This window comes from Miniopterus schreibersii (assembly GCF_964146895.1).
Source record: "Miniopterus schreibersii genome assembly, chromosome: 4".
In the NCBI taxonomy this organism is placed as follows: Eukaryota; Metazoa; Chordata; class Mammalia; order Chiroptera; family Miniopteridae; genus Miniopterus; species Miniopterus schreibersii.
The window spans coordinates 66,390,878-66,410,122 of NC_138105.1; the positions used below are offsets into that span (position 1 = coordinate 66,390,878).

At 52.4% G+C, this 19,245-nt stretch overlaps 1 protein-coding gene across 4 annotated transcripts; it reads left to right on the forward strand.

Moving 5' to 3' along the window:
- Positions 1–11,428: 11,428 nt before the first annotated feature.
- On the forward strand, positions 11,429–18,612 carry SHD (Src homology 2 domain containing transforming protein D). 4 transcript variants are annotated; one of them, XM_081136267.1, is made up of 8 exons: positions 11,429–11,478; positions 12,111–12,324; positions 12,529–12,830; positions 13,875–13,980; positions 14,059–14,247; positions 15,228–15,351; positions 16,982–17,101; positions 18,205–18,612. In XM_081136267.1, the coding sequence occupies exons 3-8, from the start codon at positions 12,543–12,545 to the stop codon at positions 18,422–18,424; spliced, it is 1,047 nt and encodes a 348-aa protein (XP_080992393.1). In that variant the 5' UTR covers positions 11,429–11,478; positions 12,111–12,324; positions 12,529–12,542; the 3' UTR covers positions 18,425–18,612. The 4 variants fall into 4 exon arrangements, with proteins under 4 accessions (XP_080992393.1, XP_080992392.1, XP_080992391.1 ...); XM_081136266.1 differs by lacking the exon at positions 11,429–11,478 and adding an exon at positions 11,641–11,839; XM_081136265.1 differs by lacking the exon at positions 11,429–11,478 and adding an exon at positions 11,646–11,839 and having other exon boundaries at positions 12,111–12,830.
- Positions 18,613–19,245: the final 633 nt, after the last annotated feature.

Genomic DNA, 19,245 nt, shown 5'->3' on the forward strand with positions numbered 1-19,245 from the left:
CTCTGTTGGGGCAAAACCACTGCTGTTGGGTGGAGGGGGTCTTGGAGGGCAGGGTGTGGCGTTTGGCAGAGAGCGCTCTGGAACTCTGAGTGTCCTCATCCCACAGGAGACTGTGCTCCCATAAAGAAAATGAGCCCCCAGGCCTGGGAGTGTGTAAGTTCAAGATGTCAGGATAGACAGCCATGAGCCAGCGGTTTGAGGTCGAGTTGATGTTCTTTCCTGTGACTCAGTGCCCTCATCTTTTAAACACCTATGTTAGGAATCCAGCCCCCGCCTTTTCACATTCCAGTGCAGTGTGCAAGACTTCCTGTGCTTGAAAGTCCTTCCGCCCTGAGCATCCAGCTGGGAGCCATCTATTTCCATCATTTACTGGTAGATACTCCTGTGTGCCAGGCACTGCGCTAAGTGCCATGCTGATCAAATCCTCGCAAGTGGACGGGTTATATCCATTCAGATGAGGAAACTGAGGCCCAGAGAGGATATGTTATAGCAAGGGAGTGAGTCAAACGCAGGCTCCTGGCTCTGTAACCTATACTCCTAATCACTGTACCGCACTGTTTCCCCCAGAGTCGTGTCCCCAGATCTGAATCCTGGCGCTGCTGCTCGTGCTGTGTGACTCTCAGTAGTTGAAACTGCCAGGACTCAGTTTCCTCCTCTGCAAAATGGGTGCATCACTCTGTCTCATAGAGACTTCGAAAGCAGTAGAAAGTGCTCCATGTGGTGCCTGGCCCCCAGTAGGTGCTCAAAACACAAAATGCTTTATTTTCTGACAATCTGATGGATTATTTTTCATAATCCAAACCCACCTTCCCTATATCTCCCATTTCAGGTTCCTGTACAGAAAGTTTTAATACAGCAGGTCTGTGGCTGCTGTCCTTAGAAAGGCCGGCTTACAAGGTTGGACACTGGCATCTGGAAACTTGAATTTCAGGATGGTTTCCATTGTCCCCTGATAAGAATGTTTCCCTGGCCCAGCTGGCGTGGCTCAGTGGTTGAGTGTTCACCCATGAACCAGGAGGTCACAGTTTGATTCCTTGTCAGAGCACATGCCAGGGTTTTGGGCTCAATGCCCTGGTTGCGGGCTCGATCCCCAGTAGGGGACATCCAGGAGGCAGCCGATCAAAGACTCGTCATTGATATCTATTTCTCTCCCTCTCTCCCTCTCCCTTCCACTCTCTAAAATCAATAAAAACATATTTTAAAAATTGTTTCCTGGGCTTAAACTGTTTGTACAAACAGTGTGGTTTATGCTGAGCACCTGCTCTCTCCCTGGAATCTGGAATCTTGTTCCATGTTGGGCAGAGGTGCCTGCATGACCAGCCTGCATTGAGAACTCTGGGTGCTGAGTCTCCGTGAGCTTCTCCAGGAGACTTTTCACACCTGTTGTGACAATTCATTGCTGGGGAAATTGAGCACATCCTGTGTGACTCCATGGGGAGAAGACTCTGGAAGCTTGTGCCTGTTCTTCCTGGACCTGTCCCACACGCCTTTTCCCTTTCCTGATTTTTCTCTGTAACTTTTTACTGTATAGATAGTAGCCATGAGTATGACTGTATGCTGAGCCCCAGGAGTCCTCCTACCAAATCACTGAACCCAGAGGTGGTCTTGGGGACACTGACACAGCTCCCAGAGCCCCTTCCCTCTGCCCCTGGCCTACCCTCGCATCTGAAAGAAGCTCCCTGACATTTTCTTCTTCCCCACAGAAATACTATCCGCCCTACTTTGACCCATCAAAGATCCCAAGCTCAGGCTCCCCAAAGACCGGCAGGCAGTACATGGTGGGGTTGATCATTCCCTTCGACATGAGGTGAGTGCCCCCGCGTGGTCCCCACACCAGTTGTGGCAGACAAATCAGATGCTTGGAGTCCACAGAGAGTGGCTCATCACCAGCATTCAGACCAGATCACCAGTCCTGGCTCAGACATTGACCAAGTGAGCAAGTGACTGCTTCAAGCCTCACTTTCTCACCATTCAGGAATAATCCCCCCGCCCTCTTAGAGCTCCCAACCAGTGCCTGCCTCAAGATCTTGACCTTTGGCAATAAAAGTTTGAGTACAGAGATGGGGCCCTGTACATACATTCGTCTCTTCCAGTAGCCATGGTGGTTCCTACCTCAGGACCTTTGTGTAAGCTGTTCCCTCTGCCTAGAACACTGTTCCTTTTGCTCTCAGGTGGCTGGCTCTTCTTCACCCTTGAGGTCTTGGATTAGATCTCACCACCTGTGAGAGCTCCTCTTGACCCCCATTGAACCCGTCCATTATTCTGCTCCCAATTCACTTACCTTGTCCTTCATACCACTTTTGAATGACTGTATCGTGCCAGCTCCAAGCCTCATAGTTTTTCACATTTTAGCATAACTTGAAACCAGGTACACCTGATGACCACAGACACCTTGGTTCAGTGACATTCAGCGTGTTTACATAGTGATCTGTTTATTTTCTATCTCTCTCATTCTTTTTTCTTTTTCATTCAGTGGTCATTTATTAGGCACTTGCTGTGTGCCAAGGCCTAGGCAGGGTGCCAGGGATGCTGTGGGGATCAAGACTGACAAAATCCCTGACCCTGTGCACCCCACAGTCTGATGGGGAGTGGAGATAATAAACAAGCACTCAGGCTTATTCACACCAGGTGTATGTGGGACACATAAATCGGTCACAAGAGAGTGACTAGATAGGTGGCAGGGAAGGGAGAGTGCTTAGCTGAGGTGGTCCAGGAAACATCAGAAGAAATGCCGGCAGAGCTGGGGTCTGAGGATGAAGGGTGTCGTGGGTTGTGGGAACTGCAAGGACAAAGGCCCAGAGGTGATACCAAGCTGGGGGTGTTTATAGGGACAGCCAGGAGGCCTGCTGCTGCGTCAGGAAGCACAGGGCTGAGCAGGAGGGGCTAAGGTAGGCAGGGAGCAGGACATCTGCCTTGTTCCCTGTGGCTTTCCTCCTGGTGGAACCTTCCCTCATCAAGTCCAGGAGCACCCATTTCACCATACACCCAGAAAACAAAGGTTTTGGGGTGATAATTATAGCAGCATTATTTATAAAGGCAATAAAACTAGAAATAATGTAGATTTACAATAATAGGGGATTTGAAGAACAAGCTACTGTACAGTGGGATATTATATAGCCAATAAGTCACATTTTTACTTTAATTGTCACCCCAAGGGTGGTATTAAGGATTTGGGGAAAGAACAAGGAGTTCTTACAATTTTTTTTCACATACTTCTGTACTATTTGAGGATATTTTTGCCAGAAGCTTTTTTCCTTTGGTTAAAAAATCAGATTTGATTAAAATAAACCAAAACACATTTTTTTAAAAGTATATCTTTTAGTTATTTACCGTTTTAACAACAGTTTTATTGAAATATGTTCTGCATACCATACAATTCACCCTTTTAAAGTGTACAATTCAGTGGTTCTTAGTATATTTGCAATGTATTAAACTACCTCCTCTATTTAATTCCAGGACATTTTCTTTTCTTTCTTCTTTTAAAAAAAATATGTCGTTATTGATTTCAGAGAGAAGAAGGGAGAGGGAGAGAGAGAGATAGAAACATTGTGATGATGAGAAGCCACTGTGATTTAGCAAGTGTAAGCACAGGGTGTGTGAAATGGAAAATGGGCAAAGACCTTGAGTACCAAGGTTAGGGCAATAGGGAGCCACAGAAGATTTTGGAGTAGGGGAGACACTTGATCAGTACAGCAGGGAGTTTGGAGGTGCTGAAGATCGTGGTTTAGCAGGGGGTCTAGGAGCAGGGAGGCCACTGAAGGGGTGGGATCTGGGAAAGAGCACCCACTCGTGTCCCCCCAGCACCTGCAGGCCCCAAAAGCCAAGAGGAGGGCAGAGAGCTGGGAGCAGAGAATGGGCACCTTTGGCAGCTGTTGGGCTGAGTTTCAGTGAAGGAAACAGATCTGATGGCAGCTCCAGGTAGGGTCCAGTGGCAGGGAGCCCTTTGTACATATGAGCCACTGTCATCAGTACAGTTATCATCCCACTTATCAGATGAGGAGATGGAGGCGAAGCCACTTGCCCAAAGCCACACAGCCATGGGTGGGTGGTGAACTCAGGGTCTGCTCCTCTTAATCATCATGTTATACGGCCTTGAGTTTAGACTTGGAGTCTGGCACAGGCACCTTTGCTTGCCTGAAAACATCAGTTTTCAGAAGTGGAGTTGCTAGGTCAAGGAGTACATGGATTAAATTGTAATGGGCCCTGCCAGGAGTTTTCCAGAAAGATCGGGCTATTTCCATACCCTCTGGGAACAGGCAGAAATGACCAACCCCCCGCTCTCCCGGCCTCATCCCTGGCTCAGCCCTTCCTCAGGTCAAGGGTTTCACATCCAGCTCCAACCAGTGATCCGGGCAGGAGGCCTTGGCACCAACCAGAGTCATAACCAGACAATCATGAACATCCTCTGAGGCCAGCCAGCACAGTGAGGGCTTCAGCCAAGGGACTTGGTTTCTTTCCTGTTCCCGCACCCACCAGCCCTCCCAACCTCGGACTCCCAGCTCATATTGCCGCCCTCCAGGCACTGAGTTCAGGGGTTCGACATCCCTGAAGAAGCTTCCGGGTGGCCTTCGCAGCCCTCTCTTGGACAGTCCTTGAGATGCCATGCATGTTTTAGGCGTGTGGGTGAGCCTACCCACTGCTGGTTGGCTCCCTGCCTTCTCACCTTAAAACAATCTGGGACCAATAAAAGGAACCTGCCCATCTGGCCTGGGTGCCTTTTCTCTGCCAGGGTCTGAGGAGGGGCATAGAACCATGTAACTCAGCTAGTCCTGGATTCTTGCCTCAGAAACCATGAGATAAATGTGTGTTGTTTAGATTATGAAGTGTGGGGATATTTGTTATACAGCAGTTGATAGCTAATATGGTCATAGGACCAGTGAGTCTGGTTCCCAAGCTCAGGTTCTTTCAAGGTTGCCAGACTTCACCGCTGTTGTAATTCTCCCCCATTCCAGTACTTTCTAGTTGAAGGCACTGTATCACCACCAGACTCCTTCACAGCCTTTTCTTCTCTCCCACCCCTCCCAGGATATCTGACCTCAGACCTCCTCTCTCTCTCTCTCTCTCTCTCTCTCACACACACACACACACACACACACACACACACATTTCATCTGTTACATGATGTTTTTCACTGTCAGAGTCTGGGGTCCACTTTCCCATGACAATTTTCCTACTTAGATATGACAGATGAAGAGGTGACCTGGGATCCAGCAGGGCTTCTGACAAGGACTTGGGGGGCCTTACGTCACTGCCCTGTGGCTGCAAAGACAGGACCTGGAGGTCCTGGTTTTGAAGCCCTGACAGTGGTGGGCTGAAGCCAGCTTGTGCTGGCAGCTGGTGAGAACTGACACATGGTGCATAGGCTTTCACAATCCTGCACTCAGCAGCAGCATATTTGTGGTTTAAAATTAGCGAAGACAGGAGTATTTTCACCATGGAAATTGGTGAATGCTACAATTAGTGCCCCAAGCCAGAGATCGCATTGTGAAGTATTGACCAGCATGCTGCACCTGCCTTCCCCAGCTTAGCACTGTGAACTGTGCCTGCAGTGCAGCCAGAGACTGCTGGTTAAAACAAGTCATCCAAGCCCTGGCTGGGTACTCAGCTGGTTAGAGCACCATCCTAGTACACCAAGGTTGCCGGTTTGATCTCTGGTCAGGACATATACAAGAAGCAACCAATTAATGTATAAATAAGTGGAACAACAAATTTGATGTTTCCCTCTCTCTCTCTCTTTCCCCTCCCCTGCTTCCCCCGCCCCCTCCCTCTTCTTCTTTCTCTCTAAAATCAATCAATAAATATTTAAAAAAAACAAAACCCCAAGTCATCCAGCTTAAGGAGTTGTGAAAAGAAGGTGGAGAGGGGAGGCCTCTCTGGTGCATTTTTATTCTTTCAGACTGTTTCCTGTACTTCTGTCATTCTGATTCACCACAATTTTTACCGTGTACATGCACCGTTACTATTATTTACTTAACATGATTAAGTATTACCCAAATTTCATTCTAAAATATGGCTTAGTAAGCCACAGTCCACACAAAACCTGGACCACAGCCTGTTTTCATAAATAAAGTTTGCTGACACGCTGGCTCGCACATTTGCGTGCCTGTCATGCGGGGCTGCGTCTGCTCTCCAGTGGCAGAGCTGAGCAGTTACAACAGACTCCATGGCTTGCGGAGCCAACATGCGTATACAGGTTTGCCAGCACCTGTGTGGGTCACCCAGCTCAGCTCCTCCGGACAGCCTCCAGGGGAAGGTGGCCTACAAATCCTCCTTCCCAATTTCGAAGCTCACTGTCCTGCAGCTCTGCTGGCTGCATTCACCTCTAGGGAAGGAACCAGCTTTCCTCCCCTCAGTGTGACACAGTGGATGGAGTACCCGGAGTCTTTTTAACAAGCAATAACAGCTAACGTTTGTGCAGCCCTTAGCATTGGGCTCACCTTGTACTGGGCTCTTTATACAAACTCACATGTTTAGTCTCCCAATGCAAGTGTATTAATCCATTTGCTCATTCAAAAAATATATTTCTTAAACATCCACTACGTGCCCAGCTCTGTTTTAGGCACAGGCTACAGCAGGTGAAGAAAGGCAGACAGTCCCCATTCATGTTGGACGTTCTTGTTGGACGATGGGGATAATAGAGTAAACATATCTAAATATGATAACGAAGTAAAAGCAGAACAAATGGGTAGGAGACGCAGTGAGAGCCGTGCTGGACATACAGCTGGGTAAGGTAGTTCTGAGAGGGTGCCTTAAGGACGTGTGTTTACTGCTCGTTTCTCCCCGTATGAGTTGTCTAGTGCTGCATAACAGATGATCTCGTTAGCAGCTGAAAACCACGGGCATCTTGCATGGTTTTGCTGGGGTCTTTGCTTCAGGGTCTCTCACAGCTGTGATTGAGATGTCAGCCAGGGTTGGGGACTCCTCTGAAGGCCCGACTGGGACAGGCCTACTTCCAGGCTAACTCATGTGTTTGCCCCTGTTCCTTGCCTATGGGCCTCTATCAGCTGGCTTTATAAGACCAGCAGAGGAGGAGAGTCTCCTGGAAGTGACATCATCGTTGCACGTTCTAATGACTAGAAGCAAGCCTCAGGTCCTGGCCGCTTGCAAAGGTAGGGGATTGCCCATGGATGTGACCACCAGGAGGTCACTGGGGGCTGCCAGACCCTTCATCTACAGTGAGTTTTGCAAGGGTAGGTGTCATGTTGATGACTATGTCCCCAGCACCTAAGACCATCCAGGCACTTAGTAGGTGTTCAGTAAATGTTTGTAGCCTAACTGAGCAGGTGTCTCCCCATTTACAGCAAGGGGATCGAGGCCCAGGGAGGGCCTTGGTTCTGTCTGTGCTCCGCCACCACTCCCCAGTCCTCCACCTGCCACTAGTAATGTTTCATTAATTCTTCTTTTCCCTTCAGGCTTTTACACTTCTTTCTCCCACCCTGTGATCTGGGAGCAGCTTTGCTCTTGGCCCTCAATTCCCTTGTGGGGGTTCCCAAGACCAAGTGAGCAGACAGACAGCAACACATTTGGGGTCTGTCAAGTGTGAAGACACTCCTGGGCCTCTGCCTGCTCCTCCACCCCCTGCCCTTCCCTCTCCTCCCTGGACACCCCCCCACACACACACATATATACACTTGTTATCTGGGAGTTACCCTTCCCCCCATTACTGCTGACAGTCCCCTTTTCCCATGAGCTCTGTGTCTGTCATCTGGTTCTCAGGAGCTGTCAGGCCTCATCCAGAATCTCCATCAGCTTCCCTGGGAACTGCCTGGCTGCTGGAGCACATCAGAGGGCCTGGGATAGGGAGTGGCCGCCCCTCCTGCCGGAGCCCACTCCTGCCCAAGTCTGGGCTTCACAAAGGCGATGAGGGGCCACTCTCACTGAAGGCCAGGCACTCCCTCCACACCAGAGCTCACTGCCCAGACCCTTGGGCACATGCTCCATTGTTGCCCCATTTTACTGAGGAGGGGAGGCTCCAAGGGCTCAGTGAAGGGCAGGACCTGAGTTTAAAATTGCAAGACTCCATCCTGGCTAGTGTGGCTCGGTTGGAGCATCGTTCCGTACACTAAAAGGTGGCAGGTTTGATTCCTTAGGGCACATACCCAGGTTGCTGGTTTGGTCCTATCAGGGCACGTGCGGGAGGCAGCTGATCGATGTTTTTCTCTCACATTGATGTTTCTGCCTCTGTGTCTCTCCTTTCCTCTCTCTAAAATAAAGAAATTTAAAAATAAAAATAAAACTGCAAGGCTCCAAGGCTACTTTGATCACCATGCTCTGTTGACTGGGAGCCTCCAGGGGCTGGGCTGTGCCTCCCTGATCAGGTTGGAGACTCATGAAGACAGGGCTATGCCTCTCCCATCAGACTGGGACACCTGAAGGCAGGCAGGCATGCTCATGCCTCCTCCATCAGACTGGGGTCCTGGAAGTCAGGATCATGTCTCCTCTATTAGAATGAGAACCCTTGAAAGCAAGCGCATATTTCTTTCATCAGACTGGGTACTTCAAAGGGCAGGTTAGGTTTATGTCTCCATCAGAGGCAGGGCCATCTATCTCCCATTAGATTAGAAGCCCCTGAAATCAGAGCCATGCCTCCCTTATCACACTGGGTGCTTCAGAGGGAAGGATCATGCCTCTCCTATCAGACTGAGAGCCTATTAAAGTATGCACATATTGACCATGTCTCTTCCATCAGACTGTGTTAAGAAAGGCATGACTGTCTAGGAGTTTCTGGGGTCAGAGGTTGTCTCTCCTATTAGACTAGGAGCTCCTAAGGCAGAGTCATGCCTCCTCCATCAGATCAGCAGTGAGCCATCCCAGCCTGGTCCCCTCTATGCGGTGCTTTGGCCCCCATCCCCACTCCAGACTTGATGATGGGGTGGGGGGACAAAGGGGCAGGCACAGCCCCCAGCCAGGGTCCCCATCCAGCTCCTTACTGAGGTCCCATCCACCCTGAACATATATTGAGCACCTACTTGCTCCACACACTGGAATATAAGGAGTGAAGCACTGACAGGCTACAACATGGATGAGCCTTGAGAACATGATGCTTCTCAATTAGAGACGCCAGATGCAAAAGGCCACACATATGTGATTCCATTTCTTTGAAATGTCAAGAACAGGCAAACCCATGGAAACAAAAAGTGGATTCATGGTTGCCAGGGACTGGAGATTTGGGGAGAATAAAAAGTTACAGCTAATTTTAGGGTGATAAGATATTCAGGAACTAGGTAGTGGTGAGGGTTACACAATCTTCTGAACGTATTAAAACCCACTGAAATGTACACTTTAAGTGGGTAAATTATAGAGTATGTGAGTCATATCTTTTTAAAGAGTGCCCCCTCACCCTGGCCAGTGTGGCTCAGTTGGTTGGGGGTTGGCCCGTGCACCAAAGGGTTGCTGGTTCAGTTCCTGGTCAGGGCACATGCCCAGGTTGTAGGCTCCATCCCTGCTGGGGGAGGGCAGGAGGCAGTGGATCGATGTTGCACTCTCACATGGATGTTTCCCTTCCTCTCTAAAAATCAATAAACTATTTTAAAAATAAATAAATAAAAATAATAAAAATTAATTTAAAAAGTGCCTCAAACAATGCCACGCAGGAAGTGCTCAACCAAGGTTAGCTGTTACGCCCCCATTTCAAAGATGGGAGAACAGTCCAGGTCACTACCCAAGGTCAGGGGGGCTGAGTCCCACCCGGGAGGAACCCCTGTTGAACTGCTGGGGGGGAGGGGGGGAACCATCTCAGCCCAGGACCCCGGACCATCCACCTCCTCCTCTTTGTCCACCCAGTTTCCCCCTCCAGGCTTCCCTCCATGGTCCCCTCCTTTCCAGTCAGAAAGCCAAAACCCAAGAGGTTATGTGGCTCTACAGGTCACACTTCAAGGTTGCACGACCCCCAACCTGGCTCTCCCGTCGGCCTCCGCCAGCTCCTCCCCACGTCCCCTCCCTGCTCCTCGCCTTGGGTGGAGGGGCAGTCCCTGGAGAAGCCAGCTCAAAAGCGCAGGAAAGTCAAATGCCGTTTGATTCCGCCTCCGGGCCTCTCATTGCTATTCCTGACACAAAGTGTAATTAGAAGGCCCCTTTCAAATATTTATACCTCGGATCCTGGGTGTTTATCTGACAGAGCGAGGACTCCGATTTGATGAGATCTGTCACCAGCTCATCCCTGAACCGAGCCTGGTTACCTGGCCGCTGACAGAAAGCAGGACTGTTGCCCGCTGTGCCCCCCCCCCCCCGCCGCCCCGGGGATGCTGCCCAGTCACTGATGAGAGGGGGCAGGTTGGGGTCGGGGGCTGAATGCATGTGCTTCAGAGGGGGGACTGAATTCAACAGGTTCGTGCTGGGTGGCAGGCAAAGCGGGAAAGAGGAGGGACACAGGGAGGCAAGGCCCTGCTGCTGCTAGAGGCTTTGTCTGGTCAGCTGTCTTCCCATCTGGAAAATGGAGCTAGCCGTGGAGGGGAGATGGAGAACCACTGATTCCATGGAGACTCTGGTGGGTCTCTAATGCCACCCCAAGCCAGGCCATATCATGGCGTCCAGGGAGAAATGAGCGGCTGGGTGGCTCCGGGCACGTCCTTCCCCCTCCCCGCACCTCAGTTTCCCCATCAGGAAAATATAACTCACTCCCTCTGGCAATCTTTCCTCTAGTCTTCGTGGGTTTCCTATTAAAAGCCCCATTTTTCAAGCCAGGAAAGCAAAGTGCAGGTGGCATAGGCATAGCCCCAGCCCCACTGTTTTTCCCAGGGGCAGCTCACAGCGCTGTCAGCTCTCACCTCTGCCTGGTCCTTCCTTCCCTCCGGGCCATAGGCACCCGCCCACCCTGGGGGGCTGAGAGGAGGAAATCCGGGGTCCCATCCTTCCTGACCACCCCTCTCTTACTCCAATATTAGGGGAACTGGGAAAGCCCCCTTATGGGGGAAGAAAAAACTGTGTTTGCTCTGGAAGTGGCCAGAGGCTTCATTTGCCTTTCTCGCTCGCCCCCAAACCTCTTAGTGTCCTCGCCCCCAGACAGCTGCAGCTGCCAGGCCAGGGGGGACCCCTCTGTCCCCCTCCCTGCCTCCACCCCCAGAAGCCACAAAAGGACAGATGCTGAGGACACTCGCCAGGCACAGATACCATCTCCCTTCCCCTGGCCAGCTGCCCCAACCCTCTTCCCCCATCCTGCAATTAGTGCCCCTCGGGAGCCGGGTGCGAGAAGAGCCCTCTTGGGGGAGGGGAAGCCAGACCCCCGTCCCTCCCGTTGTGTCTCTTCAGCAGCGTCTAGCTGGCTGCCGGCGACCTCCGCCTCAATTTCCACAGCCCCAGTCTCCCGGTCTGTTTCGCCGCCAGATCCTGATTCAATTTGAACCCTCAAGAGTGGTCACTCACCCCCTCTGCTGGTCAATTCCCCGCGTCTCGTGGTCAAGTCCAGCCCCCATCTCCCGGCCCATTTCCACCTCCCTCCGGCGTCCCCACCCCGCCTCTGCACCTCTCGCACTCCTGAAGGTCAGCCCCCGCCGGCTCCCGCCCCCCGCCCCCCGCCCCCCGCGCTCCTCGCTCCCGCGCCCGCCAGCCTCTGCCCCGCCGGCCGGCGCGCAGCTGCCGCGGCCTCGGCCCCCCGACTCCCGCCGCGCGTCCCCCCTCCCTTCGCGGGCAGCGGCTCCCCCCTCCCCAGAGCAGCCGAAGGTCTCAGTCACCTCCGAAGGGAACGCGGGAGGAGGGCAGGGAGCGGGGAAAGCCGCGGCGCGGGAGGCGGAGACCCCTCCACGTCGCTGCCCCGGACCCCCGGAGGCTGGCAGGGACTGGGGCGTCCGCCTGCGCCCCCTCCCCAAAGTCCCACCTCCCGGCCACGCGCCGGCGGCTGCGGGTAAAGTCTCTCAGAAAACGTGAGGGGGGGTTGCAGGAGGTTTTATTTCCCTTTGTGCGGGTGGCTGGGGCCGGATCGCGGCGGCGGGGCTGGGGGCCGAGGGACTGTGGCTCCCCCGGGAGCGGAGGGCAGCGCCACAAAAGATGCGCTGCGCCGGGGTCAAGGTCCCAGCGGTCCAACTTCGGGCTGGGCGCCGGCGCCCCAGGGGAGCCCGCCCCCTGCGCGGAGAACCCGGGAGTCCCGACTGAGCCAGGGCTGGGGGCGTCCGCAGGGGGCGCTCTCCTCGATCCCTGGACCCCAGGAAGGGATCCCGGATCTCCCCGGAGGCGGCTGGTGGCAGAGTTGCACCCAGGGACCTCGCTGCCCGCAGAAACTGCACGCGCTTCCGCGGATGCCCCTCGCCCTGGACGGATGACCCCGCGCTCGGCGTTCCGGGCCCTTCGGAGCACCCCCTTCCCCCGCGGGCCTTCCAGAGCCGGGCTAAGGTGGGCTTCGGCGCCTCCTCCCTCTGTCTCCTCCTTTTTCTCCCCTTTTAACCCTCTTCTGAGCCCAGCCAAGGGGCACACCTGATCTCCCTCCCCCTCCTCCCCTCCTGCTCTTCCTCCCCCCCCCCTTCCTGGGGGATCTGCTGAGGAAGGAGCCCGGAAGAGGGCACGCGGGTCCCCCTCTGACAGTAGCCAGGTTTGCAGCGACCCGGGCCCAGATGGCCAAGTGGCTACGGGACTACCTGAGCTTTGGCGGTCGGAGGCCACCTCCGCAGCCACCCACTCCCGACTACACTGAAAGCGACATCCTGCGGGCCTACCTGGAACAGAAGAACCTGGACTTCGAGGACCCTTATGAGGACGCGGACGGCCGCCTGGAGCCAGATCCTGCGGGCCCCGCGGACTCCAAGTACGACTCTCCCAAGCACCGGCTCATCAAGGTGGACGCGGCTGACATGGCCGAGGTGGCCCGGGCCAAGGTCTTGCTGGGCAGCGCAGGGGCAGAGGTGCGTGGCTGAGTGTAGGAGGCTGGGTGGCCCCAGGAGATTGGGTGCAGAGGGTCAGGCTGGGCCCCTTGACTTTGGAGAGCATGTTTAATGTGTGACCCCAGGAGCAGGCCAGGACATTCCCCATTCCTTCACCTGCTGGGTGAAATTTGATATCTGTCCCTTTTCAGTGCTCAGTGCCAGTCACACCTACCTCTCTGTCTGCCTTGCATTGTCCTGTCCTGCTCCTAGATTTCCCTCTCCAGTCCCCTTTCCCAGCTTCCCCTCATCTTGGCAGCTGGAAGCTTTCTAAAACAGATCTGAGCGATTCACTCCCCTACTGGGCACTAAAACATCCTTGACACTACTCTTTGAACTTCCTCCATTATGATTCCCTTTTTACAGAGGTGGAAACTGAGGTTCACAGAAAAGTAGAGAAGCAACTTGCCCAAGGTCACATGGCTCTAGTTCCAGACCTGCTTCCAATGCCCATACTTTCTGTAGTATTTTTCTTAGAGGATCACTGCAAACTCAATGGAGACAGAAAAATTTGGGGAGGGTTAGGAGAGACTCTGTTGGGTTGATGGCACAAAGAAAGAGAGGAAGAGGCAGGGACTCAGACAACCTGGGATCAAAATCTGCCTCTTACCAGCTCTGTGACCCTGAGCAAGTCACTTACCCTCTCTCTGACTTCGTTTCCTCTTCTGTAAATCAGGGATAATGTGCTTACGGAGTGTTGATATGAGAAGTAAATATATGTAAAGCATTTAGAACAGTGCTGGAAGCTGATAAACATTAAAATTATTGAAGGAAGGATGCTAGGGGGTCTGTCAGGAAGGATCAGAACTGCAGGAAGGAAGGGAGCAGGGGAAGCTGGCATCTATCTCTCTGCAAACATTCATGGGTGGTAGAGGAGACTCCCTCCCCTCAAAATAGAACTGCTTGGAGGGGATGTCTCAGATGCCCAGAGAGGGCAGGCAGAGGGTGTACCATCACCCAGCAGGGAGTATACAGAGCCAGGCTTGGTCTCCCTGAGCCTGTGCCTCCATTTCCTTCTCTCCCCAGTCGGAAGTTGACACCGAATACTCAGACCCCTTTGATGCCCAGCCTCATCAGCCACCCCCAGATGATGGCTACATGGAACCCTATGATGCCCAGCGGGTTGTGAGTGGTGAGTGAGCAGGGCTTGGGAGAGGATGACAGGCTCCCAGGTGGGAGTGGGATCTGACCAGTGTCTTTGGCCTCGCAGAACTGCCTTGCAGGACAATGCAACTGTATGACACTCCCTATGAGGAGCAGGATGGGGAGCCAGGAGACAGGCCTCTTTCAGGGCAGAGGCCCCGACAGAGCCGGCTGCCCCAAGAAGATGAACGGCCAGCAGATGAGTATGATCAGCCCTGGGAGTGGAAGAAAGATCACATCTCCAAGGCATTTGCAGGTGCTGCTCCTCCCCAGGCCTGGACTTCTAAATGCCTGAGTCTCTCTATTTCCTGCTTTGGTCACATCCCCTGTTTCAACTTACAAAGTAGACCCCAATTATCTGCCACATTGGTAGTTTGTTAATTCTCACTAAAGTGTGAATGACTGATAGTCATAAATTTATCTTCCCAGAAGAAACTATCTTCCTTGGAAGCTGAAACACCTTTTAGAGTGCAATAGGACCTACTCATTCTGCTCAGTATAGTGAAGGGAAAGGCTTTCACCTGGGTTTGTGTCACTTAGGCAAATCATTTTATCTCCTTGAGTCTCAATTTCCTTACTTGTAAAATGGGGCTCATTATGGTATCTACTGAATAGGGTGCTTGGAAATTGAGTCCTATAAAATGCTCAACTACATAGGAGTTGTTGGAGAAGAGAGCAGCATTTCTTTGTAGCTGTCATCTGGTAGACTTTGGGTAAGCCTGGACAAGTCTCTGAATCTCAGTTCCCTCTTCTATAAAAGGAGTAGCAATATGGTCAGCTCTAAGAAATAAAATAACTTGGACCAGGAAGAGTTGTGTGAACCCAACTTTGCCCCATAAGTTGTATGACTGGGAGTTGGAATTTGAGCTCAGTGCCTCAGTTTACTTGTCTGTATATTGGAGCTTGTTATCTAGTTCTAGGATTTGCCTGGAATGGGGCAGAACTTCCAACCCACCCCTTTAGCCACGCCCCCTGCTCTCTAATTTGTCATTCATGAAACTGCCCTGCCCTTCTATGCCACTAGACTTAAGGCTGATTACACCCCTTCTGAAAGCCAATTGGTTGTTCCTGTACCAGTTCCGCCCCAGCCTCTCCGCTTCTGGGTTCCATTGGTAAAGCCTTCCTACTGAGATTCCTTTGGCTAACCCCCGCCACCACCGCCGCAGCCCCTCCTCCGCCCCTCCCCCCCCAGGTCCGTGGGACTTAAATCTTTGTTCTCTAACCCTCCCCCTCCAGTGCAATTTGACAGTCCGGAGTGGGAAAGGACCTCAGGCTCAGCCAAGGAGCTCCGGAGACACCCACCCAGAAGCCCCCATCCTGCAGAGCGCGTGGACCCTGCCCTACCCCTGGAGAAACAGCCGTGAGTGAGGAAACTGAAGATGGAAGATCTGGGTTGAGATGGAAGAGCCGGCCCCATACCAGCTACAGATTCACCGGACTAGGAGGCCTGGTTCATTCACTCATTTAAAAAAAATATATATATATATCTTTATTGATTTCAGAGAGGAAGGTAGAGGGAGAGAGAGGGAGAAACATCAATGATGAGCGAGTCATCGATAGGCTGCTTCCTGCATGCTCCCGACTGGGGATCGAGTCCATAACCTGGGCATGTGCCCCCACTGGAGACTGAACGGCGGTCTCCTGGATCCTAGGTCGATACTCAATCGCTGAGCCGTGCCCGTCCGAGCCATTCACTCATTTTTTTTGTTCATTTCTTCAACTAATCTTCATTGGGTACCAGCGCCTGCTGTGTGCCAGACCATCTAGCTAAATGCAAAGCAGAATCAGATGGAGTCTCAGTTCCCTCTGGTATCAGATTCTGGGTTCAAATCCCTACTCTATATCTCCTGGCTGTATGACCTTGAGCATGTCACTTAACTTTTCTGAGCCTTGGGCCTAAAACCCCAAAGATGGTACCTAGCTCAAACAGAGTAAAGGGGGCCCTGGCTGGTTTGGCTCAGTGATTAAAGCATCAGCCCACGGACTGAAGGGTCCCAGGTTGGATTTCGGCCAAGGGCACGTATCTCAGTTGCAGGCACGATCACTGGCCACAGTCGGAGCGCATGCGGGAGGCAACCAATCGATGTGTCTCACATCGATGTTTCTCTCTCTTGCTTGCTCACTCTTCCACTCTCTCTGAAAAGCAATCGAGGAAAGAAAAATCAAACAAACAACAGAGTAAAGGGGGATTTCCTCCCTTCTCTTGGGTGGGGCTTATAAAACCTGAGAACAAAGAAACAGAAATCATTCTCATCCCCAGGATAGGATGGGATAGAACTGGGAAGACAGGATTTTGAAGAGATCCCAACTTTGGGCTGGGTTGAGGCACACAAGCTGGGAAGGTTTGGGTCTTTTCTGTGTCCCTCCAGTCCCTCCAGCTTAGGAGGAACTCCCAGGAGCAGCTCAGGAGCCCTTGAGGCACTCCCTGAGCCCCTACCCAGATCCCAGCCCTGTGGGTGTGTTTATCACAGTCATTCCCAAACCTTGTAGGTGGACAATGCAAACCTGGCTAATTAACACTGAAGCACAGGGTGAGAAGTTTATTCTCTTTGCAGTTTTCTTTCAATACAAACAATCACGAATTCCCTGATGCTCATCTGTCTCTGACACGTTGCTCGCAACTGCTACCTCTTTTTGAGCATGTTAAAGAAAAATATTGAGTAAAGAAATGGTACAGGTGGGTGGGGATACAGGATGTGGCAAATCTGGGGAAAGTGACATGCAAGTGATTCAAGTTGGGGAATTAGTGAGGGGACTGAATTATCCAACCCAGGGAGGCTGTTAAGATCAAGGTCAGGTGTGACTAAATTGGTAGGAGCAGCTCCAGCTGCCTCCTTGGGGAAACCAGGCTCCTCTTGAGAAACCCAAGGGAATTTTTCTCCTGATTGCCTGGAGGTCAAAAGTCCTTTAACCAGCTGTGCCTGCACCAGACCTCCGGGTGTGTTTGAAAGGGGATCGCCCTTCCTGAGACATCTACCCCCACACCCCAGGTGGTTTCATGGCCCTCTGAGCCGGGCAGATGCCGAGAACCTCCTCTTGCTCTGCAAGGAAGGCAGCTACCTCGTGAGGCTCAGCGAGACCAGCCCCCAAGACTGCTCCCTATCCCTCAGGTGAGACCCCAGCCTCCTGGAGGGACAGAAGGTCACAGGACTGCATGGGTCATGTTTTTGGGTTTATTCACTGGGAGCAGAGGGATGTAGCTCCAGCAGCCAGTAGGCTGGGCTTTCAGGCCAATGAGTGGGACTTATGGGACCTATGGGTGGGGCTTCCAGGGCGACCATAAGCAAGGTTCCTACTGAGAATGAACTCTCTGTCGCTGGAGGTATGCAAGAAGATGGGGTGGAAGCCATACAGTAGATCTAGGACTTGGGTGAGATGGAGAACCAGATGTCAGTTTTCTTAGGACTCCCCAGTCCAAAAGTTAAAGTATATTCACTTGTGTCTGTCCGGGGCCAGAATCTGAGTAGCCCTGTAGGCATTTGAGTTTGAGACCCTGGTTCTACATGTTTCTCTGCCTAAGATTCTAACTATGTCTGATTATACAACACTCCTAAGTTTCTACTAGACATCTGAGTGTGAGATTCCTAAAAGGTCAAGATTAAAGAGGGCTTTGGAGGCAGGTTCAAATCCTGCCTCTACATTTCCTAGCTGTGTGACCTTAGCTAAATTACTTAACCTCTCTGGGCCTTGGTTTCCTCATTTATGAAAGGAAGATAATAGCATCAATTTCATGGTAATACTGCAATGATTAAATGGAAAAAAAATACATGAAAAAATGTTGAGAACAGTGCCCAGAAACAGGAAGTACTTGATTCTTATTAATGATGTTGATAAAATGATCCCCAAGTTCTATATCATTCCACCCATCAGAGATAGAGAGAAAGGAAAGAGACCCCAGAGTGGGAGTTAACTAGTAGGGAGGTCAGGTAGGATAGCAGCAGGAGTCAGGAGATTTGGAGAGAAAGTGTAGTTCATGGTCCAGGGGAGGAACTGTCCCCTGGCAGGACCTTCTGCCTGCCTTGATAGGGGACAAGCATAGAAGGCCTTCCTGCTGTGTGGAGCAAGCCAACACCTTGGCACCAACTGGTTGTTTACCAGGAATATTTGGGGATGCCAGCCACTGGGTCCTAGGAGCAATGATGGGGTGGCTTCGGGGTTGGAGAGCATGCTGGGGTCTGGGGTGCTCAAGGCCCCCTTTGACACTGTTCCCCAGAAGCAGCCAGGGCTTCCTGCATCTGAAGTTTGCGAGGACCCGAGAGAACCAGTTGGTGCTGGGTCAGCACAGTGGCCCCTTCGCCAGTGTGCCCGAGCTGGTGCTCCATTACAGCTCACGCCCCCTGCCCGTGCAGGGCGCTGAGCACCTGGCCCTGCTTTACCCGGTGGTCACGCAAGGCCCTTGCCCTGGAGCCTCTGCCCCCTGCCCTGCTCCGTGAGGCCGAGATTCACTGGCTGCAAATGCTGGAGGTCTCCCAGTCCTGGAGGAGGCCAGAGGGAGACTTCCTACTCCTCCAGGCTCTGGGTCTTTATCAGGGCTGCCCTCTCAGCCCCCTTCTGGGTCCTAGGGTCCAAGATTGTGTCTGAAAGTCCTCCTCTGGCCTGGAAAATAAATAAGTTATTGTGTATTTCAAGTGTTCTTTCTGGGAGGCCGGGATCCCAGCCTCTTGGGAGGGAGAAGGGTATCCTTGGTGCCTTGTTTTACGGACAGAGCTGGGGTTGGAGCCTGAATTGTTTGCAGGTAGGGACCAAAACTCAGAAAGCTATAGTCAGTGGAGCCCCGCAGATAAAAAAGATAAACCGAGAGAGGGCTCTCAGGCCACCTCTATCCCCATCCAGCCCTTCCTCCCCATTGGGGCGGGCAGCCTGCTGCTGCTGCTGAAAGGACATCTGTCCCCATGGAAACAGCAGAAGTGGGGGAGGGGAGGCTGGCCCAGCTGGTGTCACTTCAAGGTGACTGTCGGGCAGGAGACCCCAAAGGCTGATAAATGCTAGGGAGTCTCAATCTCCCTCCTCACCCCCCCATCTCAGAGCCTGCCTGGGGGGAGATACCAGTTGAGAAGGGGGGGCTTCCAGCTCAGGGCACTATTTGGAGGCTGGGGGCATCACTTCTCTGCTAATTAGACATGTCCCTCCAAGGATAAGGGGGGAGCTGACGAGTTGTCACAGAGCCCCCATTGCAACAGTGGACCTCTCCAGCCATCCCTGGGGATTCTGGGACCCCCAGATGACCTCTGGAATCTTTTTAGCACTTCCAAAT

Coding starts and splice junctions, on each gene's coding strand:
- SHD (XM_081136267.1), top strand. CDS start 12,543: ATGGCCAAGTGGCTACGGGACTACCTGAGCTTTGGCGGTCGGAGGCCA. Junction 14,248..15,227: donor CATCTCCAAGGCATTTGCAG/GTGCTGCTCCTC, acceptor CTCCCCCTCCAG/TGCAATTTGACAGTCCGGAG. Junction 17,102..18,204: donor GACTGCTCCCTATCCCTCAG/GTGAGACCCCAG, acceptor ACTGTTCCCCAG/AAGCAGCCAGGGCTTCCTGC.